Source organism: Oncorhynchus tshawytscha, linkage group LG16 (genome assembly GCF_018296145.1).
Source record: "Oncorhynchus tshawytscha isolate Ot180627B linkage group LG16, Otsh_v2.0, whole genome shotgun sequence".
Taxonomy (NCBI): domain Eukaryota; kingdom Metazoa; phylum Chordata; class Actinopteri; order Salmoniformes; family Salmonidae; genus Oncorhynchus; species Oncorhynchus tshawytscha.
The window spans coordinates 17,544,892-17,571,017 of record NC_056444.1 but is presented as its reverse complement, the minus strand read 5'-3'; the positions used below and the strand labels follow the sequence as shown (position 1 = coordinate 17,571,017).

The 26,126-nt window shown below is 48.8% G+C and overlaps 2 protein-coding genes across 7 annotated transcripts; one reads left to right on the top strand and one right to left on the bottom strand.

Moving 5' to 3' along the window:
- The first annotated feature begins 1,379 nt into the window (after nucleotides 1–1,379).
- LOC112236886 (lipase member H-like) lies at nucleotides 1,380–10,290 on the top strand. Its single transcript, XM_024405505.2, has 11 exons — nucleotides 1,380–1,692; nucleotides 3,749–3,854; nucleotides 3,956–4,238; nucleotides 4,347–4,455; nucleotides 4,561–4,662; nucleotides 4,785–4,874; nucleotides 4,945–5,112; nucleotides 5,256–5,345; nucleotides 5,463–5,571; nucleotides 5,663–5,836; nucleotides 9,379–10,290. The coding sequence occupies exons 1-11, from the start codon at nucleotides 1,641–1,643 to the stop codon at nucleotides 9,461–9,463; spliced, it is 1,368 nt and encodes a 455-aa protein (XP_024261273.1). The 5' UTR covers nucleotides 1,380–1,640; the 3' UTR covers nucleotides 9,464–10,290.
- On the bottom strand, nucleotides 2,016–25,932 carry LOC112236882 (thyroid hormone receptor-associated protein 3). Of its 6 annotated transcripts, none has more exons than XR_002951296.2 (13): nucleotides 25,897–25,932; nucleotides 23,585–23,628; nucleotides 22,717–23,439; nucleotides 21,356–22,279; nucleotides 16,863–17,032; nucleotides 16,610–16,715; nucleotides 16,430–16,496; nucleotides 16,186–16,313; nucleotides 15,239–15,353; nucleotides 14,983–15,097; nucleotides 12,283–12,379; nucleotides 2,534–2,592; nucleotides 2,016–2,135 (listed from the first exon to the last, which is right to left on the bottom strand). XR_002951296.2 is itself a non-coding variant. In XM_024405495.2 (11 exons), the coding sequence occupies exons 1-11, from the start codon at nucleotides 25,915–25,917 to the stop codon at nucleotides 12,366–12,368; spliced, it is 2,427 nt and encodes an 808-aa protein (XP_024261263.1). In that variant the 5' UTR covers nucleotides 25,918–25,932; the 3' UTR covers nucleotides 12,027–12,365. The 6 variants fall into 6 exon arrangements, 4 of the variants coding, with proteins under 4 accessions (XP_024261263.1, XP_024261264.1, XP_042154828.1 ...); XR_006079031.1 differs by having other exon boundaries at nucleotides 12,332–12,379; XM_024405495.2 differs by lacking the exons at nucleotides 2,016–2,135; nucleotides 2,534–2,592 and having other exon boundaries at nucleotides 12,027–12,379.
- Between the last annotated feature and the right edge of the window lie 194 nt (nucleotides 25,933–26,126).

Below are 26,126 nucleotides of genomic sequence, written 5' to 3'. Positions count from 1 at the left end.
GAGAATGATCAGGACCTGACCCTTCAACTGGAGAATGATCAGGACCTGACTCTTCAACTGGGAATGATCTGGACCTGACTCTTCACCTGGAGAATGATCAGGACCTGACCATTCAACTGGAGAATGATCAGGACCTGGCTCCCCACCTGGAGAATGATCAGGACCTGACTCTTCAACTTTAGAATGATCAGGACCTGGCTCCTCACCTGGAGAATGATCAGGACCTGGCTCCTCACCTGGAGAATGATCAGGATCTGACCCTTCACCTGGAGAATGATCTGGTCCTAGCTCCTCACCTGGAGAATGATCAGGATCTGACTCTTCACCTGGAGAATGATCTAGTCCTAGCTCCTCACCTGGAGAATGATCAGGACCTGGCTCCCCACCTAGAGAATCAAGGTCCTCTGGAGAGTAGCTCTTCAGGAGGAATGCTGGCTGACCCTGCCCTAAACTTGGTGGTCTAAGACTCCATAGACCAACCCCTTACCCAGTCCATGGTCCAGATCATTGCCCCCCAAAGTCTACAGAATTAACAGAAGGCCACTGCATTGGCCCCTGTACTAAACCATCTCAACTGGTATTAGCCTACACAATTGAAGTTCAACTAGATGGGAAACTTTGAACCAGGCAGCAATGGGACATACAATAAGTATTCATAAGTATACATTACAAATGTGTAAGTATACATGCCCTGCAGCCTGGACCATTATGAAAGATTCTCAGAGGTAACCAGGGAAATGGGCAGGGTTGGACAGCTTCTGATTTGTTGCTTTTGATGCCTCTGCCCTGTACTTGGCCTTTAAATTACATGTATTTAAAGCCCATACTGTACATTTAATGCTGTAGTCAGTAAATAGTGGGTATAGGCAGGGCCGGTTAGTGTTACCACAGCTCTGATGCTATTAATAACCCTGCTCATGTGGAACTCCATAGGGAGATGCTCCTGTCAGAACACAGCTGCCCCACAGAGAGCACTCCTGCCTGGGCTGGCCAGCGACAACCAGGTCCTCACATGTATGGGAGAGTTGCGATTGATGGAATAGAGTACATAGAGGCAGATAGTATGAGAGAGGGATGGAGAGAATAGAGAATATAGCATAAAGGAGAGGCAAGGAAGGAGAGATGGAGAAAGACTGATTAGGAGGTACATGGTGACTCATTGGAAACAGAGGATAATAATAGTAAGTGTCATGTTTCAAGCCTTCTCTTTCCCCTCTTGCAGTACAAGTCAATAATGCTTTATTAGCACTAAATATTACCAAAGACAAAAAAGTATAGGATCCAGTAGGAATAAAGAAATACGGTTAGAATGACTATTATATACTGATGTACTTCGTCTCTCTCCTTCCATCGATCCTTCTCCTCTGTGTACAGTGAGATGTGTAATGAGTGGGGTGTTGTTGGCAGTGTGTGTGTGTGTTGCTCTACTCAAGAGTTTTATTGGTTCACCCAGATACCAACACACCTAGTCACCTCAACATCTCTCTCTCTGCTCTGGTCAGTTAGCTCTTCCCTCCCCTGCTCCCTCCCTCCCTCCCTCCCACTCTCTGTATTACTAAGAGCTCCCATTCTTTCCTCTCTCAGACAAACCTCCCTCTAGTATCTCCCTCCTTCTTTCCCTCTTTCTCTTGGTTGTAAGGATGTTACTCTGGCAACTCCTCGGTTTGGTGGGCTCCCTCATGCTCTGCAAAGGTAAGATTCATATTTCCATGATGAAAGTGTGTGCGTGGGTGTTGAGCTAGTTGTGTGAGGTCTGCCTGTTCTGACCCTATCACCCCTCTATCCCACAGTTTACAGAGAGACAAGTGTTGTTTTCTGTCTTGCATCTGTTAGCACAGTGTTTCTCCAACCTCTCCCCCGGGACTTCCAGCCGTTCCATGTATTTCATCTATTCCACAGCTAGCACCCCTGATTCAACTTGTCAACTAATCATCAAGCCCTTGACTAGGTGAACCAGAGCTGAAAAAGCAAAACATTTTTTTAAATAATAATAATTAAACACAGCACACTGCTGCTCATGTTCCCAGGTGATTTTATTATAAGAATGTTTTTGACACGTAGGTCTTCATCAGGCATCCGTATCCCAGGTTGGGGTGGAAGGTCCTATATATATGGGCAGTACTCAGTGACACTTCCTGAAACAGGAGGTACAAATATATAACATAAGTGCACAATATCAACATTGTGCACAATATCAACATTCATCAAAATATATGACCATACACCAGGAATGTGATCAATATTTACAGTAAAATATACATTTACAGTAAAATATACACACACACACAGAATATTCAATTTGGGTGAAAAAGTACACAAATCATTTGGACATTTTGGAACTATAAAAATGGTTTTAAGTCGAATTAAGGCCAAGAAGAGACTGTGGATCCAGAAAGATTCCCTTTGAAGAAGTTTCCTCTCCGTCTTCCTCCCCTCCGTGACATCTTGACCATTTCTATTCCAATGTATCTCAGAGAACTAACAGGATGTCCAGCTTGTACAAAATGAACAGCAACAGTGTTTTTTGTCTCACCTGTCCGTACATGCGGCGGTGCTCACTGATCCGCGTCTTAATGCTTCTACGGCTTTTCCCTATGCAAGACAGACCACAGGGACATTTCAACATGTAAACAACATTGGTGGGCATGCAGGTAATCAGGCCTTTGATCTTAAATCTTAGTCCTGTGCTGAGGTGCTTAAATGAGTCACATTTCTACGTGAAACTGCATTGAGCACATTAGCCACATTTGGAATTAGTTCAGAGCTACAACAAATTTGTTAAAACAACGGGGGTCGCTGAGGAGTTTTGAGAACCACGGTGTTAGCAGACTCCAGGTTTCAGACGTCATTCTACACTCCCTCCAGAACAGACTCAAATAACTGGCATGTACTCTTCCCCAACTATCCCTGAGTGGAGAAATTAGAGTGTGCAGTGTGTGTGCATGGGCGTAAGTGTGTGTGTACTTCTGTGAGGTCACGGGTCATGAATTGAGGACAGGAAGATTGTTGAGAAAGGGGATTGGGGCCACAGAGGAAGATAGAAAGCTGTGACAGGATGAGCTGCTTTTTTATAGCACCTTGATCCAATTGAGAGTAACAGCAGAGGACAATCTGCTAATTAGAGAGCATGGATCACCACTAAAGCCGCTAGCATGACACTGGGAGCTAGCCTACATGATAACACTAATAACCTATGTGGTTTGAACGTTAACATGCTACATGCTAATGCTACCGAATCATGACACTCAATGCTACATGGTAAAACTCATGACGCAGTCTTGTGGTTAATGCTACATGGTAAAAGGCTAAAGCCCCTAGCGCCTATACATACGCCTATACAGCCCCTATACAGTCAAAGCCTGGCTGCAGTCAAGGAGGGACACTACAGTATCACAAAGCAAAACAAACCACAGAGGAGGATAATTTTCCACAGCAAGGTTCAGACCGGCACCTTTAACCTTTCACCTGTGACAAAGAACAGTGGCTAGGTGAGGGGGAGAAAGTGAGACAGAATGGTAGGGGTGAATAGCAATGTAAAGAGGTCAGAGTTAGGCCAGTGCTTATCGATCTTTATAAATGCAAATCTTCAGTATTCACTCTGTCTTCATTCACCAGCTGTCTGCTCATGTTTAAATGCATAAGGAAAGAAGAATGCGTTGGGGTTCACAGTAAGATCAGAGAATGACCTGATGCTGACCTAGCAGGGTATCAATGAGCACATGTACACATCCTCCCCTTCTCTCCCCAGGCCAGAAGAATGGTGTAGGTGAACTGTGTGATGACTTTACAGACCTGGACTTCCATGAGTGCTTCCTTGGGACCACCCTGAATGTTAAGCTGCTGCTCTACACCAAGTAGGTTAGAGTGTGTGTGTGAACATGAATATGTGTCTGCGGTTCAGTTAAAGTAAAAATGACACATTTTCCACATAAAAGTATTCCCCTCCTTCCACTAGGTCTAACCTGCGCTGCGGCAGAGAGGTGAACCACCACCACCTGTCCTACCAGCCACTCTTCAACTTCTCCCTGCCCACGGCCTTCGTCATCCATGGCTACCGGCCCACTGGGGCCCCTCCGGTCTGGGTGGATCACATCGTCCAGCTGCTGTCTGAGCAGGAGGACATGAACATCCTGGTGGTGGACTGGAACAGAGGAGCTGCTAACCTTAACTACTTCACTGCTGTGGCCAACACCCGACAGGCTGCCAACAACCTCACCGGCTTCATACTCAGCATGCAGGTGTGTGTGTGGGGGGGAGGAGGATATTGCTCGTTTTCTGTGACTCATTAATCAGTTGTTCTATGAGTCTTGTGTCAATGTTGCTAATTGTTCACTGTTTGTGTTTAGGAGGAGGGAGCGCCTCTGAGTTCAATCCACCTGATCGGGGTGAGTCTAGGAGCTCACCTAGCTGGGTTTGTAGGAGCAAATCTGAAGGGCAAGATTGGCCGCATTACAGGTAGTAGAGACACTGTTTGTGACTGAAAAGCTACTATTTGATTGATTGATTGACTTAATTTATTGATGCATTAATGAATGTATTAATTGATTCATTGTTGTCCAGGTCTGGACCCAGCAGGGCCCATGTTCACTGGAGCGACTGCTGAGGAGAGACTAGACCCTTCAGATGCCATGTTTGTAGACGTACTACACACTGACATGAACTGCAAGTACTGACATGCTGTGTGTTTGTGTGGGGGGCGAGGGATTCTCTAGGTGTTTTTGTGATAAGTGTAATTTCATGTCCTGTATTATCTGTAACTTTGGGATCTTCCTATTTTCACGTAGCGTTTGGTCTCAGAGGTCAACATGGCCATATTGACTACTATGCCAACGGAGGATCTGATCAGCCAGGCTGCCCCAAGACCATCTTCTCAGGTGAGACTAACACACACACACACCACACACAATAACTCATGTTATAACTCACAGCTTTTCTCTTTCGTAGGGAAGTCGTATTTCGTGTGTGACCACCAGCGCTCTGTGTTCCTGTACCTGTGTGCTCTCAACCGGACCTGCAGCCTCACAGGCTACCCTTGCTCCTCCTACAGCGACTTCCTGGATGGGCGGTGTCTGCAGTGTGAAGCCTTTAAGCCCGCCCCCTGTCCCATGCTAGGTGAAAGGACAACCTTCCAACTAAACCCAGAATCTCACTCAATCTGTAAACATGGGAAAATTTGTTTGTCATCAAATCTTCTATCAAGTAGTTTGATTGCCATACCAACCATCCTGAATGATGTATCCATGGTTACCCCACAGGTTACGACATCAGCAGGTGGAGGGATACTCTGTTGCGATTGGGTCAGACCAAGGCCTATTTCACCACCACTGCCACATTACCTTATCAAAGTAAATCCCACACCCCTTACTATCAATCAGTGATTAACATACATAATGCTTCTATAGCAGTGATTTCTCAAATATGAATTGTGTGTGTATAACACAGTGTGTGTCCTGTGTGTGTAGAGACCAGCTACAGGGTGGACATGGTGACATGGAACCAGTACCTGCGCTGGGGAGTCGTCATCCTCAGACTACACAGTGGCAGGAACTTCAGTGAGGCACGCATAGACCGGTAAGTCTCACACACACACACACAGATACACATGACAGTAAGACCTCTAACTCTCTATCCCACTTACCCTCTCCATTCCGCTCCTCCACAGTAAGCGGTTCAAGTTTGAGCAGTACACCTCCACCCGTCTGTTGGTCCAGTTTGATGAGGACCTGCAGCCCGTCCAGAAGATATCCCTCCGCATCGCAAGCGGCAATATGATAGGCCCTCGCTACAAAATCAGACTACTCCACATCCGCCTCACCCCCCTGGAGCAACCCGACAGGTGAGACCCCCCAGACAGACTTTTCCCTCCCGCCTCTCTCCCCAGTCATCCTCCCTCCCTCCTCTCCCCAGTCATCCTCCCTCCCTCCTCTCTCCCCAATCATCCTCCCTCCCTTCTCCCCAGTCATCCTCCCTCCCTCCCTCCCCCAATCATCCTCCCTCCCTCCCCTCTCCCCAGTCATCCTCCCTCCTCCCTCCCTCCCTCCCTCCCCAGTCATCCTCCCTCCCTCCCTCCCTCCTCTCTCCCCAGTCATCCTCCCTCCCTCCCCTCTCCCAGTCATCCTCCCTCCCTCCCCTCTCCCCAGTCATCCTCCCTCCCTCCCCTCTCCCAGTCATCCTCCCTCCCTCCCCTCAGTCATCCTCCCTCCCTCCCTCCCCTCTCCCAGTCATCCTCCCTCCCTCCTCTCTCCCCAGTCATCCTCCCTCCCTCCTCTCTCCCCAGTCATCCTCCCTCCCACCTCTCTCCCCAGTCATCCTCCCTCCCTCCCTCCTCTCTCCCAGTCATCCTCCCTCCCTCCCTCCCCAGTCATCCTCCCTCCCTCCCTCCCCAGTCATCCTCCCTCCCTCCTCTCTCCAGTCATCCTCCCTCCCTCCTCTCTCCCCAGTCATCCATCCTCCCTCCCTCCCCCAGTCATCCATCCTCCCTCCCTCCTCTCCCCAGTCATCCATCCTCCCTCCCTCCCCAGTCATCCTCCCTCCCTCCTCTCTCCCCAGTCATCCATCCTCCCTCCCTCCTCTCTCCCCAGTCATCCTCCCTCCCTCCTCTCTCCCCAGTCATCCTCCCTCCCTCCTCTCTCCCCAGTCATCCATCCTCCCTCCTCTCCATCCATCCTCCCTCCCTCCCTCCCCAGTCATCCATCCTCCCTCCCTCCTCTCCCCCAGTCATCCATCCTCCCTCCCTCCCTCCTCTCCCCAGTCATCCATCCTCCCTCCCTCCTCTCTCCCCAGTCATCCTCCCTCCCTCCCTCCTCTCTCCCCAGTCATCCTCCCTCCCTCCCATCCATCCTCCCTCCTCTCTCCCCAGTCATCCATCCTCCCTCCCTCCTCTCCCCAGTCCATCCTCCCTCCCTCCTCTCCCCAGTCATCCATCCTCCCTCCCTCCCTCCTCTCCCCAGTCATCCATCCTCCCTCCCTCCTCTCTCCCCAGTCATCCTCCCTCCCTCCCTCCTCTCCCCCAGTCATCCTCCCTCCCTCCAGTCATCCATCCTCCCTCCTCCTCTCCCCCAGTCATCCATCCTCCCTCCCTCCTCTCCCCAGTCATCCATCCTCCCTCCTCCTCTCCCCAGTCATCCATCCTCCCTCCCTCCTCTCCCCAGTCATCCATCCTCCCTCCCTCCTCTCTCCCCAGTCATCCTCCCTCCCTCCCTCCTCTCTCCCCAGTCATCCTCCCTCCCTCCTCTCTCCCCAGTCATCCATCCTCCCTCCCTCCCTCCTCTCCCCAGTCATCCATCCTCCCTCCCTCCTCTCTCCCCTCCCTCCCTCCCTCCTCTCTCCCCCAGTCATCCTCCCTCCCTCCTCTCTCCCCAGTCATCCTCCCTCCCTCCTCCCTCTCTCCCCAGTCATCCTCCCTCCCTCTCTCCCCAGTCATCCTCCCTCCCTCCCCCCTCTCTCCCCAGTCATCCTCCCTCCCTCCCTCCTCTCCCCAGTCATCCATCCTCCCTCCCTCCCTCCTCTCCCCAGTCATCCATCCTCCCTCCCTCCTCTCTCCCCAGTCATCCTCCCTCCCTCCTCTCTCCCCAGTCATCCTCCCTCCCACCTCTCTCCCCAGTCATCCTCCCTCCCTCCTCTCTCCCCAGTCATCCTCCCTCCCTCCCCAGTCATCCTCCCCCCTCCCTCCCTCCCCAGTCATCCTCCCTCCCTCCCTCCCTCCCCAGTCATCCTCCCTCCCTCCCTCTCCAGTCATCCTCCCTCCCTCCTCTCTCCCCAGTCATCTCCCCAGTCATCCATCCTCCCTCCCTCCCTCCCCAGTCATCCATCCTCCCTCCCTCCCCAGTCATCCATCCCCTCCCTCCTCTCTCCCCAGTCATCCTCCCTCCCTCCTCTCTCCCCAGTCATCTCCCCCCTCCTCTCTCCCCAGTCATCCATCCTCCCTCCTCTCTCCCCAGTCCCATCCTCCCTCCCTCCTCTCCCCAGTCATCCATCCTCCCTCCCTCCTCCCCCAGTCATCCATCCTCCCTCCCTCCTCTCCCCAGTCATCCATCCTCCCTCCCTCCTCTCTCCCCAGTCATCCTCCCTCCCTCCTCTCTCCCCAGTCATCCATCCTCCCTCCCTCCTCTCTCCCCAGTCATCCTCCCTCCCTCCCCCTCTCTCCCCAGTCATCCTCCCTCCCTCCCTCCTCTCCCCAGTCATCCATCCTCCCTCCCTCCTCTCCCCAGTCATCCATCCTCCCTCCCTCCCTCCCTCCTCTCCCCAGTCATCCATCCTCCCTCCTCTCTCCCCAGTCATCCCCCTCCCTCCCTCCTCTCTCCCCAGTCATCCTCCCTCCCTCCCTCCTCTCTCCCCAGTCATCCTCCCTCCCCCTCCTCTCTCCCAGTCATCCTCCCTCCCTCCCTCCTCTCTCCCCAGTCATCCTCCCTCCCTCCCTCCTCTCTCCCCAGTCATCCTCCCTCCCTCCCTCTCCCCAGTCATCCTCCCTCCCTCCTCTCTCCCCAGTCATCCTCCCTCCTCCCTCCTCTCTCCCCTCCCTCCCTCCCTCCTCTCTCCCCAGTCATCCTCCCTCCCTCCCTCCCTCTCCCCCCAGTCATCCTCCCTCCCTCCCTCCTCTCTCTCTCCCCAGTCATCCTCCCTCCCTCCCTCCTCTCTCCCCAGTCATCCTCCCTCCCTCCCTCCTCTCTCCCCAGTCATCCTCCCTCCCTCCCTCCCTCCTCTCTCCCCAGTCATCCTCCCTCCCTCCCTCCTCTCCGCTGATGTGTCGCTATCATCATCATGGAGGAGAATATTGAGGTGGCGTTCCCCCTGCGACCCTCGCCTCTGAGCCATCCCGGAGACCCCTCACATCCCTCCTCCAGGGTCTCCCCAGTCACACTCCCCCCGTCTTGTCTAGTCATCCTCCCTCCCTCCTCTCTCTCCCCCAGTCATCCTCCCCCTCCCCAGTCATCCTCCCCCTCCCTCCTCAGTCATCCTCCCTCCCTCCCCAGTCATCCATCCTCCCTCCCTCCTCCTCTCTCCCCAGTCATCCATCCTCCCTCCCTCCCTCCTCTCTCCCCAGTCATCCATCCTCCCCCTCCCTCCTCTCTCCCCAGTCATCCATCCTCCCTCCCTCCTCTCCCCCAGTCATCCATCCTCCCTCCCTCCCCCTCTCCCCAGTCATCCATCCTCCCTCCCTCCTCTCCCCCCCAGTCATCCTCCCTCCCTCCTCTCTCCCCAGTCATCCTCCCTCCCTCCTCTCTCCCCAGTCATCCTCCCTCCCTCCTCTCTCCCCAGTCATCCTCTCCCCCCCCCCAGTCATCCTCCCTCCCTCCCTCATCCTCCCTCCCTCTCCCCTCTCCCCAGTCATCCTCCCTCCCTCCTCTCTCCAACTATACCTTTCTCTCATCCCTCCAGCCCGCTGATGTGTCGCTATGACATCATCATGGAGGAGAATATTGAGGTGGCGTTCCGCCCGTTGCCCTGCGACCCTCGCCTCTGAGCCATCACCGGAGACCGCTCCCCTCACATACACACAGGGCCTCCAGGGTCTCCCCAGTCACACACGCAGAACCAAAAAGGGGCAGAAAGTTGACCGTGTTCACCCTCACTGCCGTCTTGTCTAGCCAAGCTGCAGGATCACAGGCTTTGGCATACCAGGGGTGTCAAACTCATTCCATGGGGGGCCTAGTGTCTGCTGTTTAGGTCTTGAATTCTTACAAAATCAGTGACCTTAATTCAAGGGAGGAGCGAATACCCGCAGACACTCTGCCCTCCGTGGAACAAGTTTGACACGTCATAGAAGGTGAAGACTAGGTGGAGCCATCATTGTTTCTGACTGCTCTCTAGTTCTTTCAGATGATTACAGAGGGCCTTCCGATTGTTCTTTGGGAGGACAACAGAACACTGGTGGACCATAGACATTATTGAAGTCATTAATAATGATGCTGCTCAGTGGGATTTATCTTATCATGAGGGTTTTTTGGACTGCTCTCGCTCTCTGCCTTACGAAGGATGGTCATGTTGCTATGACATTTCTGTATTTTAATGCAGACAGAGGCGTTCATAACCTGCTATAGCCAGTCATAAGCTCTTATAACTTCAGTGTAGCTCCTGGTTTGTGTGGGAGTCAGTATCTTGTCCATTTGTATTGCAACTCTGACATAACTGAGCAGCTGAAAAGAAAGACTTGAAATAATGGAAATTGATTAAAAAGTCAAGATGTTTTTATTGTGTAAAAGTCTATGGTACTGTGGTGTAAAGACATTTTTTATGGACTTTGTGTTTCTACCTACATTTGAAATAAATGCTGTGTGCGTTTCACTGTGATCGTCTGAATGGATTCTCTGCCAGATCCCATATCACCTCTGCTTGCTCTTGTGGGGTTAAAGGTTAAGGCCTGCCTGTGTTTCTGCTAAGCACTATCCCAACTTGATATCCACCTGTAGAGCTGGGCATCCTCTTCCCCAGTCAGCTCTGGTTAGTCCAGCGGGGCATCAATCCACCGGTCAGTCTCCACTGACCATAGAATAGCAGTCTGACCTATCCGTAACTACCTAAAAATTTGGCCTAGGTGGAAGTTTGCACCTGTTAAATATCAGCAAGGATCACCTCTGTACCTGACCTTAAGCGCTCACACACAGGTGTACAGGTGAGAGCTGTGGGGAATACTGAGTATTAATACAGGTAATGACCAAATTGTCTGTACTCATGTAAGATGCATTTTTACTACTACGCTCAAGAGGGACTTTTACTACCTTACACTAACACGCTTGCCAACATGGTATTTGAAGTAATCTATTATTTGATATTTTTTTCCCTTCGGTAAGCAATGCATACAGCCAACAAAAAGCAGTGTTCACTTACTCAGAATATACTTCATGAATGAAAGGACCAATGAATGAATTAGGTGGCTCCTCACTAACAGGATGTTCCCCTTCTGGCTCAGGGTCCTCCCCCCCTGCATTATGACATCACTTCCCCACAACACTACTTTGTCAGGAGACTTTACATGTTCTGTTGGCCAGTGTCAGTACAGGTGTAGGTCAGATAATGGAAAAGGTGCCAGGTAATCAAGCAGCAGAAAATAAGAGATGCCGGTTCTAAGTTCAGGCTGTCTACGCGTGTTATAATATACTCCACATACTTTTCACATGACCAAAAGTATGTGGACACCTGCTCATCGAACATCTCATTCCAAAATCATGGGCATTAATATGGAGTTGGTCCTCCCTTTGCTGCTATAACAGCCTCCATTCTTCTGGGAAGGCTTTCCACTCGATGTTGCTGTGGGGACTTGCTTCCATTCAGCCACAGGAGCATTAGTGAGGTTGGGCACTGATATTGGGCGATTAGGAGTGGCTCACATTGGGCGATTAGGCGTGTTCTAATTCATCCCAAAGGTGTTCGATGGGGTTGAGGTCAGGGCTCTGTGCAGGCCAGTCAAGTTCTTCCACACTGATCTCAACAAACCATTTCTGTATGGACCTTGCTTTGTGCATGGGGGCATCGTCATGCTGAAATAGGGAAGGGCCTTCTCCAAACTGTTGCCACAAAGTTGGAAGCACAGAATCATATAGAATGTCATTGCATACTGTAGTGTTAAGATTTCCCTTCACTGGAACTAAGGAGCCTAGCCTGAACCATGAAAAACAGCCCCTGAACATTATTCCTCTTCCAAAGTTTACATTTGGCAGTAGGCATTTGGCCAGGTAGGGTTCTCCTGGCATCCTCCAAACCCAGATTCCTCCGTAGGGCTGCCAGATGATGAAGCATGATTCATCACTCCAGAGAACGCATTTCCACTGCTCCAGAGTCCAATGGCGGAGAGCATTACACCTCTCCAGCCGACGCTTGGCATTGCACATGGTGATCTTAGGCTTGTGTGCAGCTGCTTTACCACAGAAACCCATTTCATGAAGCTCCCGACAAACAATTCTTGTGCTGACATTGCGTCCAGAGGCAGTTTGGAACTCTGTATTGAGTGTTACAACTGAGGACAGACGGTTCTGTGAGCTTGTGTGGCCTACCACTTCACGGCTGAGCCGTTGTTGCGCCAAGACGTTTTCACTTCATAATAACAGCACTTACTTGACCGGGGCAGCTCTAGCAGGGCAGAAATTTGACAAACTGACTTGTTGGAAAAGGTGGCATTCTATGACATGGCCATATTGAAAGTCACTGAGCTCCTCAATAAGGTAATTCTACTACCATTGTTTGTCTATGGAGATTGCATGGCTGTGTGCTCGACTTTATACACCCGTCAGCTACAGGTGTGGCTGAAATAGCTGAATCTACTAATTTGAAGGGGTGTCCACATACGTTTGTATATACAGTTGGCCTGGTCACTCCTCTGAGCTCAACAGCTAACCTCACATAACCCCAGGCTCCATCCAAGAGTCCATTCACCAGTTGGCACCTGAGAGGGCGAGAAAGAGAAATTAATATAGGTGTTAAGTTAAAAACAGCAGGTCCGCTATGGTTGTAATGGTCCCATTAGTGGACAAGATGGTTGGCTAAATGGGAGGATTTGATTCGCTCAGGGTCAGACATGGAAATGAATGAGATCTAGGAACCAGATGAACAGACTAACAATGTAACCAGACAGGAAGGTAAACAGAGTCAACACCCTGTCGTAGGAATTACATAGTCAATCAATCAATCAATCAATCAATCAACCAATCAGTGATCGATTGAGGTCACTTAACATGGTTGGGAAGACCTGCTTGTCTGAACAGGTCTGTGTGTTACAACAGTCTAACTTCTGTGTCCTTTTGAGTACTTTTGTGAAACATCATTTTGAAAAATATGGCAATTAGAAATCCAAAATGGATGGTGTTGAGAGATAGATGGGAGGGGTTGAATGGAGCTGAAGGGTGGGACTGGATGGTGTTGAGAGATAGATGGGAGGGGTTGAATGGAGCTGAAGGGTGGGACTGGATGGTGTTGAGAGATAGATGGGAGGGGTTGAATGGAGCTGAAGGGTGAGACTGGATGGTGTTGAGAGATAGATGGGAGGGGTTGAATGGAGCTTAAGGGTGGGACTGGATGGTGTTGAGAGATAGATGGGAGGGGTTGAATGGAGCTGAAGGGTGGGACTAATAAGATAAAGAATGTAAAAAATACGGGGTCTGTAAAATGTATATAGGTTCAGAAAGGTTGTGAAATAGCACAGTTCCAAATAGAAATCAAACTGGATGGACATCAGAAATAAAGGATTAAAAACAAACAAAATATAACTATTGTAAAATAGATTGTGTCTGTAAAATGTGTATAATATGTATAAACTGAAGGTAGAAGCCTAAGTGCTATTGTTGATTAGTTTACTCCAAATGGGGGAGGGGTTGTAGGGAACACTAAAATAACATCCTAGATCTGAATGAATGAAATATTCTTATTAAATACTTTTTTCTTTACATAGTTGAATGTGCTGACAACAAAAACACAAAAATTATCGATGGAAATCAAAATTATCAACCCATGGAGGTCTGGATTTGGAGTCACACTCAAAATTAAAGTGGAAAACCACACTACAGGCTGATCCAACTTTGATGTAATGTCCTTAAAACAAGTCAAAATTAGGCTCAGTAGTGTGTGTGGCCTCCACGTGCCTGTATGACCTCCCTACAACGCCTGGGCATGCTCCTGATGAAGTGGCGGATGGTCTCCTGAGGGATCTCCTCCCAGACCTGGACTAAAGCATCCGCCAACTCTTGGACAGTCTGTGGTGCAACGTGGCGTTGGTGGATGGAGCAAGACATGATGTCCCAGATGTGCTCAATTGGATTCAGGTCTAGGGAACGGGCGGGCCAGTCCATAGCATCAATGCCTTCCTCTTGCAGGAACTGCTGACACACTCCAGCTATATGAGGTCTAGCATTGTCTTGCATTAGGAGGAACCCAGGGCCAACCGCACCAGCATATGGTCTCACAAGGGGTCTGAGGATCTCATCTCGGTACCCAAAGGCAGTCAGGCTACCTCTGGCGAGCACATGGAGGGCTGTGCGGCCCCCCAAATAAATGCCACCCCACACCATGACTGACCCACCGCCAAACCGGTCATGCTGGAGGATGTTGCAGGCAGCAGAACGTTCTCCACGGCATCTCCAGACTCTGTCACATCTGTCACATGTGCTCAGCGTGAACCTGCTTTCATCTGAGAAGAGCTGTAAGCACAACCCCCACCTGTGGACGTCAGGCCCTCATACCACCCTCATGGAGTCTGTTTCTGACCGTTTGAGCAGACACATGCACATTTGTGGCCTGTTGGAGGTAATTTTGCAGGGCTCTGGCAGTGCTCCTCCTGCTCCTCCTTGCACAAAGGCGGAGGTAGCGGTCCTGCTGCTGGGTTGTTGCCCTCCTACGGCCTCCTCCACGTCTCCTGATGTACTGGCCTGTCTCCTGGTAGCGCCTCCATGCTCTGGACACTATGCTGACAGACACCGCAAACCTTCTTGCCACAGCTCGCATTGATGTGCCATCCTGGATGAGCTGCACTACCTGAGCCACTTGTGTGGGTTGTAGACTCCGTCTCATGCTACCACTAGAGTGAAAGCACCGCCAGCATTCAAAAGTGACCAAAACATCAGCCAGGAAGCATAGGAACTGAGAAGTGGTCTGTGGTCACCACCTGCAGAACCACTCCTTTATTGGGGGTGTCTTGCTAATTGCCTATAATTTCCACCTGTTGTCTATTCCAGTTGCACAACAGCATGTGACATTTATTGTGAATCAGTGTTGCTTCCTAGGTGGACAGTTTGATTTCACAGAAGTGTGATTGACTTGGAGTTACATTGTGTTCCCTTTATTTTTTTGAGCAGTGTATATATGAATATGTACGTGTGTGTGTGTGTGTGTGTATACCAAAAAAAGATATGGGGGATTGGAAATGATGCAGACAATTACATTACTGCTTCCATCAATCTTTCTGCAATATTAAGCTGTTCCACAAAGAAAAAAAGAAAAAGCTTGTGTCCTTGTTTTGAACTCACTATATATTTATGTTTTGGGGTGCTTACTGACCGTTAATATTGCGGTTCTGTTGCCTTATTGGTCCCAGATGGTTGCCGGGGAGATTAGGAGACCGGTTGTTCCTCCGCTGGCCGCCCATGTTTTGTCTAACTATGCCTCCTCTCCTCTGAGCCCGAGAGTTAGAGCAAGAGAGAGAGCGAGAGAAGTCAGAAGCCTGAGAGATATTTCAGAGAAAGATACAGATCCTTTCCACTGTTCCACCTACACCCCATATAAATGTGAACACATACATGCACACAGTTCTCACCATCTCTCCGGGCCACCTCCCTCCTCTCTGTGGTAGGCCTGGCCAGCCTGAAGAGAAGCCATCCTCTTCCTCCTGAACCTCCTCTTCCCCACTACCATACTCCTCATGATGGTCACTGTGACAGAGGGTGTGAGAGGGTGGGAGAATGACGAGACCGTGAAGTGTAAAAACGCACCCTTACTCTACTTCTTGAGGTAATCACTGATCTGACAGATTGGGTGAACACAAGGATCCATAGATCAGTGATAACTCCAAGAAAGGAATCATTTTCGTACTCAAACAAGGCAACTGTAGACATGCCGTCCCCCATGAATGACGCAGCCCCCGGTCAATTACTGCCAATTCAAACTAGAATATACTGATAGTAACAACACATCTGCCCGTTTAGCGCCACCGTGTTGTCGACATTAAAGTTCTTGCATATGTTGAGTCTTGACAGTGTTTGCAACCTGTGTGACTGATTTATATGCAGCCGCCATGTTGTTTTAGGTACTAGTCTGGAAAATATTTGTCCATAGATGCCACATACTGTATCACGTTTCATGCAGATCGTTCATTCGGTGTCAGCGTAGCGTTTTAAGTGTTTTTCACAAAATTCTAAATGGCGGAAAATCCATCATGGCAAACTTGGGACCTATGTACCGAATTGTATGACTTTAGGTCAAATGAGGTGAGGGGCGTGAGCTTTTAAAGTTAGCATTTTCAATCGCTTATTATAGTGCCACCATCTGGCCAGTCAGTATAATTTTGTAAATGTCAGATCTCTATGGCAAGACGCATCATTCACTCAAGTTGTTAAAATCACAACAGTGCAGTCTGAAAAATCTTGTGACGAATGTACGAGCGTACTATAGTAAAAAGACAGATCCACTGTCCGCTCTCCGATTTCATTGTGGAGGACCACAAACCCCATCATGGCTTCACTGTGTTTTAGTGTATAGTAGTACCTCCCAGCAACCAGGGGGCGCTGTGAGAGCCTGCCTCCAGGGATGGTGACCTTCACCCCTTCCAGCCTCTCCTGTCTCCTCCTCTCCAGGTCATGCCTCAGGTCTCCTGGGTCACTCACCGCCTGCTGCTGATCTCACACACACATTAATACATCAATAAATCCATACCATCAATAAATCCATCAGCCAATGAATCCATCTATCGACATATCAATCATTCCCCATTTAAAAACATGCATTGTACCTGCATGCGGCCAACTTTGGAGAAGAGAGGTTCCATGTCTGGCTCTGACAGACTCATGTTGAACCGCCTAGAGAGGAGAGAAGGAATAAAATATAGATAGTTTATAAACAGCACATTGAAGACTTAAACAAAAGCCATGGCTCTTAGAGTCATCACCGTGGTACCCAGGCGTGTGTGTACCTGTTCAGAGTAGGCCTCTCTTCCTCCTGCTCCTCCTCAGGCAGACCATCTTGGGCGCCACAGAAACGCTCGGTCAGCTTTACACTATCACCCCTAAAGTAATGCTCTGGAGAGGGGGAAAGAGAGAAATATCTTTAGGTTCTGTTTAAATGTGTGTGAAGGAACGTCTACGGGCTGTGCATGTGTGTACAAGTGACTGTGTGCACGCGCATATTTGTGTTGTGTATAGTATTTCTGCATTTCGCATCCTGACCTTTGACCTGGTGCACCAGGGTGATGATCTCCTGGGCAAAAGTCCCAGAGTGCATTGTGGACTCCCGGTAAGTCCCAGAATGCTCTAGCATGGGTAGGAAGTCGAGGCGCTGGCGGCCCACATTGACCAGATCCAACGACAGCTGGCGGTCTGAAGAGTAGCACAGCTGGCTGTAGGGTAGATGAGAGCGAGATGAGCAATGGAGAGGAAAAAAGCAGTAGTCCCTTTACCCTCTTGGATCAGGCCTGAATACCAGGGCTTAACTGCTGTAGCTGGTTAAATGGAGCGTGTACTGCTGTAGCTGGTTAAATGGAGCGTGTACTGCTGTAGCTGGTTAAATGGAGCGTGTACTGCTGTAGCTGGTTAAATGGAGCGTGTACTGCTGTAGCTGGTTAAATGGAGCGTGTACTGCTGTAGCTGGTTAAATGGAGCGTGTACTGCTGTAGCTGGTTAAATGGAGCGTGTACTGCTGTAGCTGGTTAAATGGAGCGTGTACTGCTGTAGCTGGTTAAATGGAGCGTGTACTGCTGTAGCTGGTTACTGGAGCGTGTACTGCTGTAGCTGGTTACTGGAGCGTGTACTGCTGTAGCTGGTTACTGGAGCGTGTACTGCTGTAGCTGGTTAAATGGAGCGTGTACTGCTGTAGCGTGTACTGCTGTAGCTGGATAATGGAGCGTGTACTGCTGTAGCTGGTTAATGGAGCGTGTACTGCTGTAGCTGGTTAATGGAGCGTGTACTGCTGTAGCTGGTTACTGGAACGTGTGGAAAGGGTGTGATTTAAGTAACAACTGTAGTTTGGGACAGCAGTCATTTGTTCTTAATTAAATTTGCTGTAGGGAGTTAAGTGGTTATCTGCTGGATCTCTTACATAAATATAATATAGCTTAATATTGTACTGAACAACCTTACCTTGACCAAAGTATCTGTAAAACACACTATACTTACCTTTACATTGTAAAGCTTTAGGAAAAATGGCTGATTAAGTACACCATCTACAAGAGCTGTTGGTTTGAATTATTTGTAAGTCCAAATAAAGCCTATAGGAGTTTGAAACGCAACAGGAAGAGACATTTCTCGTCTCCAGGGATGTATTAGCGAAACGCTGAATGTCAGTTGAGATAACGGGTGGTAACTTAAATGCTTATGCTAAAAGCGTATGTGGCGTAAAAGGTGTGTAAATCGCGCTGCAAAAAAAAATGTAAAAGTGAACAGCATTTAACGTTGACTACATCCCTTACCACTTCCTGTGCCAGTGTGAGGTCGTGTAAAGGACACTGGCATGGGTCAAAGGTGAAAGTTCATGCTTCTTCCATTTTTTTCACTCTCTGCATTTCTCGTCAATCAACTTCTGGATGTTAGTGATCCACTTGCTGTGGTGAAAAGGTCAGCATTGTGGTCCTTGTCCTTGATCGGTCTAAATTGGACAGTATGGCTCGTCCTTGAATGGTCCAAAGTGGACAGTGTGGTTCTTGCCAATGTGGACAGTATGGTCTCTTTAAAGGAGTCGTTATCGCTGTGAACAGCTTGCATCTTGAGTATGTAGTGTAGACTGCGAAGGGCAGATCCCATCAGTATAGGAGACCTTATTACTAAGGGGTTTTTGAGAGCAATATTCTGTTTTCATAAGGATTCATCCACACTGAACTAACTATTGGCTGATGCATTGGCTGTGTTTGAGGTTTGAACCATTGATTTTAGTTATTTTTTCCCAAGTGTTAATTCTGGGGCCATTTCACTAGGGTGAGTCCAGTTTCGCTGTCAAGAATACCTTAGTCCTCACTGGGTTGGGTTTCCCCTCACTGTCATAGTACTTTGACAGAGCTCTGTTTCCCTGGTGCAAAATGGATGACAGTTCATCAATAGTCATGTTTCTGGGAGCATCTTGGAGAAGAGACGTTCTTAGAGCTTGATGATTCTTACTGCATGAGAAGTCCACGAGTACCACTGTCAATAGTGGTGGTACAGTTAGTGGAATAGCTTCTAAGGGTCAAACCAAAAGCTTTATTTTCATGTGTTAAGTCCCAAAGTCGTTTTCACTCTACATCGTGGTGGTTATCGGCAGACATTCATCAAGCATTGCTTTTCTGACTGGACATCATCCTGATCATCACCAGACCTTCACATTGCCTTCTGCTCTTCTCCACTCTTGCTTGTGTCTACTAGTTGGTCACCCAAGCCTTCATTTCATGCAGAAGGTTGATTACTCAAAGTGTTTAATGACCGTGCGTCTCTATCCACTGACTTGGATTCTCCCTAGTCTGTTCACCTCCCTATGAGTTAAGCTGTAGCATCCAGTCTTTACTTGTCGTCATGCATCAAGCGGTGAACCCTGGTCTGGTAGAACTCAAAGCGAGTTGTAGTATGAACCTGTAGCGCTCGGTTGCTTTAAAGCCAACATCGTTACTTTGGATTGTCCTTCAGAGATGAGATCAACTCAGTGCTGTGCTTTCAATTTCTTTGAGTGAACAGTTCTGTTGAAAGGAGAGCAGATTGAAACACACTGTGGTCAAAAAAGCCAAGTAGATCAGAGGCCAGGCATCCGAGGATCTGTGGCGTAAACGTTATGGGAATGTTGGATCGATTTTGGCCTCAGAATTAAAGGTTTTGTGATGCAGTGGTTGCATCGAGTCCCAGTCTATTATTAAGATAACCATTTCTCAAACTCCTTTAGGCTTTGACACTCAAGAGCATCATGGTTGATGAGGGTGAGCAATACCAGGCTTGAGGTCGCTTAAAGTTTTTGAAAAGCTTCACAGTGGGAACGAGTCCATCTCGCATGAACCACTTTGGATGAAGAAAGAAAATTGTCCTAGAAAAAAAACCTGCCTCTTTAACAGATAAAGTATAATAATCCTCTAGGAGCCTGCAGGATACAACACACTCAATGATGGAAAGAAAATGTTGACTTACCTTTAAACATTGATCTGAATGAAAGACAAAAGTTGAAACTATTTGACTGTCTTGACTAGAGCTGGTGTTTTGGTGTATCATCTTGCAGAACATGAGAAGGGGAATGGCTTATCGCAGTGACTAGCACTAAAACACTGTGCTTCTGAAATAAGTCATTTCACAGGGGTCTTTCTCTGATTAGCTGATCAAGAGTTCCCGGGTGGCACAGCGGTCTGAGGCACTGCATCTCAGTGGTAGAGGCGTGACTACAGACCCATGTTCGATCCCAGGCTGTATCACAACTGGCCATGGTCTAAGTCCTATAGTGCGGTGCAGAATTGGCTCAGCATCGTCCGGGTTGGGGAGGGTTTTTAACGGACTTGCCTAGTTAAAAGGTAAAAAGAAGAAGAAAAAAAAGAGCTGATCATTCCAAGTGTTTCAAGGCATTGAAAACAAACATGGTGTTTCCAAATGGATGTTCCTGAAGTTCAGGGCACTTTCCCAGCCCAAATGGTCTTCAGTCAGCCCCAGACCAAGACATTGATCCGGGCCATGCAGTGGGTCAGTGACTGACATCTTATCAGGCTCACCAACATAATATGTATATGGGCAATCCTTCACTATAACAGAGAGATGCTTCTGCAGTTAGCGCAGTTCGGTTAGCAGCAAGACCTTTCCATTTTGTCCAGTAAGCTGTAGAGTGAGTAGCAGAAAGGTCTTCTCCACCCCTCTTCATCCAGTCTTAACCTCCCAGAGGTCCTTCAGCACATTACACCATGCAGGCTCCTTGCTCTGTATAATTCCCTTGTGCTTGCTAATATCATTTCAGTTGTGTAGGATGAGATGGGTCTGATGACAGTAAATCTTTGCAAACACACAGCTGGTGTCTCTTCACACGTCAGCTGGTTGGTCTCTTGGTTGTCAGGGCTGCTCTTAGGGAAGTTGCAACCACTCCCTTTGTGAGTTGCCAAGCATGTTGAAATGGATGAAAGGGAGATTTCTGAAGAACTGATGAGGAAAACATCTGCCCTGAGCAGATGAGTGTTAGAAGTAGAACTACAGGCCCATTAGGTTATTCAGCCGATAGGTAGCCTTCTACTCAGAAGCTGGCCTTCTTCTGTACCATCGCTGTTCTCTATTGTTGTGAAGCTGGTCTGACATTTTCTGCTCCTCTGGATGAGAAAGGAACACATTTTTCAGGAGATCCAGAATTTGTTCTTAACTGCATGCTCGGAGTTGCTGTCAAGAATTGATTCCACTTTCATATAACGGGTTTGAGAATGTGACGGACAATAATGTAAAATGGCCACTCTGCTGAAAGAAGGCTTTGGCTATTCTCCATGTTTATCACTGAGTGATGCCCCACACCATGAAGGATTAGTTTGACGTAGGTATATAAATTGCATCCCATCACAGTAGAATACTTGCCTTGTAGAATCCTTGCTTTGTACAATCGAGAAATCAGTTTGACGAATCTTTCCTCCTCTAGCTGTCAATATTCTCAGGGCTTATGACTATGTCTTCCTGCAGTCGAAAGCAAGCGCTAAAAAGAAGCATGACCTTTCACCCTTGACCCCCAAACGTTGCTGCCCGAAACACCTTACCTGTTCTGGCCCATGGTGCGCTTCATGTCCACTTTGATGGTGAGTGTCTCCTCCTTGCCGGCGCCTATGCGAGGCATTGCCATGTCGTTCTGCTGCTGGTTCCAGTTGGGGTTGAGATCTCTAAGCTGAGGTTTCCTGGGTCCCATCCTGCACCGTGCTGGTGGCCGGCCTCCTCGTGGCCCTTGTCCCCGGTCCTGCTCCCAGCGGGGCTCCATGTCGCCCTCTTCTGCCCAGCCGGGCTCCTCCTCTCTGGGCTCCATGTCCCAGTCATCTCCCCTGGGTTGGTACATCTGGTGCTCCGGAGGGGAGTGCTGGGAGTTGGCACACCGTGGTTGGTACCCCTGCTGTCCCTGGAGGAGAGGCTGGGGTTGGTTCCTGGAGGGCCCCATCTGTCTCTTGCCACCCCGGGCTGGGGCCTCCCTTGCCCCACAGAATGTACTGTTTCTGGCCTTGGGATCCGTGGGACTACCTCTATCCTGGAAGCCTATAGGCCTGGCTCTCCCCTGACGGTTAGGGCTTCTTTTGGACTCATGTATAGGCCCCCTCCTATCTTCATGGACAGGGCCCCTTTTGGACTCACGTATAGGCCCTCTCTCATGTGCAGGCTGGCGCCTGGCCTCCTCTCTAGTATTGGACCTGCTGCCTGACTTCCTGAACCGCTCCTCAGAGGCTCCGACCCGGTTGTGATGATGACTGAATCGGTCGTGGCTGTGGTTCCGGTTGGGGCCCCTGTGGTTGTGGTACGGTTCTGGCCCTCCGCTGTTCATAATACCATGTTCATGCTCCACGATGAGGGCTTTAGGCCCCCGGCCATTGTGGCCCCCTAGGGGGCCACTGCGCCCCAGTGGCCTCCCTCCTCCATACCCTTCCCGGGGCCTCTCCAACGAGGGGCGGCGCTCCCTAAACTCTGTCTCCCTCCCGTACCTGTGTCGACATAAAGAGCAGGTGACATGGTTCAGCACTGACAGATGACATACAATTACGCTGACTACAGCTAATAGTTGGATTGATTTGTGATGTAGCTTTTGATTTATTTAGGAAAAAATGTATTATAGGAATAGAATTTAAGGGCCAATAGATCACAGGCTCGCACAGCCTCTAGATTGCAGCGGGTAATAATAGTAACGTTTTCAACTATGTCATGTACTTAAGTGGTTCTCGAGGATCACAGAGACAATAACATGCGATGCATTTTAAGCCATGCAATTAAATCTACAACTACTATCTCGTTACACTATTGCAGAAGGGACATATTAGCAGGGTGAAGTTTGCACTTAGAAAAACACGAAGCTGGGTTCTCCTCTCCAATTTTCTTCAGGCTTTTGGTCATAAAACTCCAGCGGAACACTGTTCAAATTTACCCAGGATTCACCGGTTCAACAGTTTCCCTCCGGTTCCGGTCAGAGATGGTGCTCCACTCTCTTTGCATGTCGTCTCTCTTCCTGTCTCTATAGGAACCGGGAGAATCTCCACCCTCACCCCTCCTCTCCCACTTCCCCCCACCCTGAACCCTCTCCCTGGGGCTGCGGTCCCTGGACCTCCCCTGGCTCTGGATCCCCTCTTCTCTCCTCCAACCTGCAGAGGGCGCTCTCTGGTGGTGGCTAGGACTGTAGTGAGTGTGCTGCGCGGCCAGTGATGGCAGCCTCTCTCTGGGTAGCCTCTGCGGGGAGGGGGGCAGCTTTCCTTCGCATCTTTGGAATTCTTCTTTCACTCTTCCTCTGCCACCCCCTCCTCCATCATGGGGGGAGAGCCTCCTGTGCTCTGCGTAGCCCAGCTCGTGGGGGGGCGGTGGGGTCCTGCAATGGTGGAAGTCCTCTGGGGGGAGGTGTTGGTCAGGCCTGTGGAGACCTGGGGAAATAGGTCTTCTGTGGCCCTTTGGCCGAAGGCTCCCTCTAGGCACAGGTCTTCTGTGTCCATCTGGGTGGATCTCGTCCATGAAGCGGACCCACTGGTCCTCGTGAGACTCCCCAGGGTTGCGGTTCTCTTCCCAGGGCAGCCTGCCCAGGTCAGCCAGAACTTGCTGGGGGTCGAAGTCTGGGTCGTCCCAGGGGAACCTCCGGGCATCTTGCCTCTGTGGACTGCCTCTGTAATAACACAAAAAACAATAATACATTTTAATTGTAAAGCACCCTTCATACAGTGTGCCGAGTTGAGCCAACATTGTGAAGGAAATGTATTGACCCACACACAGGACTAGCATGTCAAATGAACAGTGTGCAAGGTATTCACCTGTGAGAATAATGTGGCGATCGTGGCCTTGACATTCTCTCCACCTTGAGAAATCAGTGGACAAAGAGAAAGAGTATGAATGAGTAACATACTGAGATAGTGAAATGACCACTACAAACCGTTCCCTAGCCGTGACACCATACACCAACATCAGATTTGTTTACATTTTGGTAGTTGATACAGCAAGATAATACCACCAAGACTCCGGTTATGAGATTCTCCTTTCCCATGTTGCTTAACTTAGGGCAGGCAATAAAGGGCTTGAAATGTACAACATAACACTCGCATTAACACAAGCATTTCGCTACACTCGCATTAACATCTGCTAACCATGGGTATGTGACCAATAAAATTTGATTTGACCAAAGCCACGTTACGCTAGCTATATAGACCAGGCTAAACACCAACTTGCTACGAAGAAAACCACTGGGGACGATGAGAGCAGCTCAAAATAGACCTTTTTTTTTTTTTTTTACAGTGCAGTGGTTTACTGAAGATTGACACAAATAGCTAAACATCTGAATGGTTAATTGGGGACCATGTTGTCGTTGCAGCCAACTAGCTAGCTAACTAGCTAGCATAGCAAATATTGCAATGTAGCAAGCTAGCATGGCACTTACCCGATTGCACGTTTCTGTCGAAATTAGAAGATACGAACACCAAAACACCAGTCTCGCACACACGATTACACTACTAGCTAGACAGAAGTAATATGTAGTGATGTTACGTTTGATACCGGAGCACCGATGTATGCGTCGAAATCGCTAAGCTGCAGATAGAACAATGAGACATATATTTCACCGGATGTATAAATGTGAAGCATCCGCTTGGCGTTTTGAGAGGAAGCCCACTGGCGGGTGTTGTGCCGAAAATCCCCCCACATTGCTGCGACTTGCTTGCTAGTTGAGATATCTGCTCTTCACTCAGTTGTCCGTTTAAACTACATTTCACTGATCTTAGTAGCAGAAATCATTTTTGTCTGCAGTTTTCGGTTTGGTTCAAGTGTATGTGGCGGTTCTAGCTTGTATGGCGCCCTGGGCGAACCCCCCCTTCCGCGCCCGGCAAGATGCCGCCCGTACCTAAATCCGCTACTGATTTGTATTAGTCTATAAATCAATCTCTTTGCCAAAATTCGCCATCTCTCCCTTGTCTTATTCGACTAGTATTTTTGAAAGCATAAGGATAATAATTCAGCCATAGTTGTTCGACTCTAGCCACACAATTAAGGAAATTAGAAGGGGTGGATTTTCTGCACAACACCTGTTCCGACAATGGGAGAAGGTGAACGCGATAGATTTTGACAGACATTCCCACTTTCTCATCCATGAAACATTTGATTTCGATACATTTTTCTGTTGCCAAATCTAAAATATGTTTTGAACAAAGTGTGCCAAATCTAAAATATGTTTTGAACAAAGTGTTCTACTTCTTACCATTGCAAACGTTTTTAAGAATCACGTTGTTTAGAAGGACAATGTAGGCATTCCCTGACGAAAATATGCAGATAATGCTAGAACGCGTCAATAGAATCTTGCGAACTCGTGCTTGTTCTGCCCACTATGACTCATTTGCTCCCGTTGGTAATGACAAGCAGTGGTCTATCTTAGATAGTTGTAAAACATTTTAGGTTAGCAGTGTATTGATGCCTGTAGCGCTTTTTCTTCCATTGGGTTTAACGGCGGTTGGCATCCAACGTTAATGGCGCATTACCGACAACAGCTTTATTATTTATTTAACTAGGCAAGTCAGTTAAGAACAAATTATTGTTTACAATAACGGCCTACCCCGGCCAAACCCTAATGACGCTGGGCCAATTGTGCACCGCACTATGGGACTCCCAATCACGGCCGGTTGTGATAGTCTGGAATCAAACCTGGGCCTGTAGTGACACCTCTAGCACTGAGATGCAGTTTCTTAGACCGCTGCGCAACTCGGGAGCACCAGCTGGATGGGGTAAGGAACGATATAAAATTGTAAAAAATGCGGGCAATGGAGAAAAACGACATCATACAAAATACAGAAAATAGACACGTCAACAAACAAAACCCATCCCACTTCTTCAATCACAGTCCATTCCAAACTACATTCCTACACAGGCTCAGGGGCATGTAATGGCGGAACATTCACTGACAGGATTTCTTGCAAGGCCTTGGCTGTGAAATCATGATGACCCCAAAAACGTTAAGCTGCATTCCCAACGATTCCAATTTTTGCAGACTTCTTATTCGCTTGTGCTGTAGTTTACGACCATTGCGATAAATAATACAGAATCACGTGATCAATGACGTCCAAAACGTCTTATTTCAAGTCACCTTTGCACACAAAACATCCATTACGTTTTTCAAGTAATTGTCTTAGAGGCTGTTTTTTTACCATCACTCAAAGTGCTCGTGTGCAGGCATTATGCGCGCTTTTAAACCGGAACTAGAAAGATGGCAACAGCCAGAAACGCTGTATGCGAATGTGAGTAGATTACATTGAAAACAACGTGCTCATAACTCCAAAAACATCAACAGCACATCTGCCTTTTACACTGGAAGTA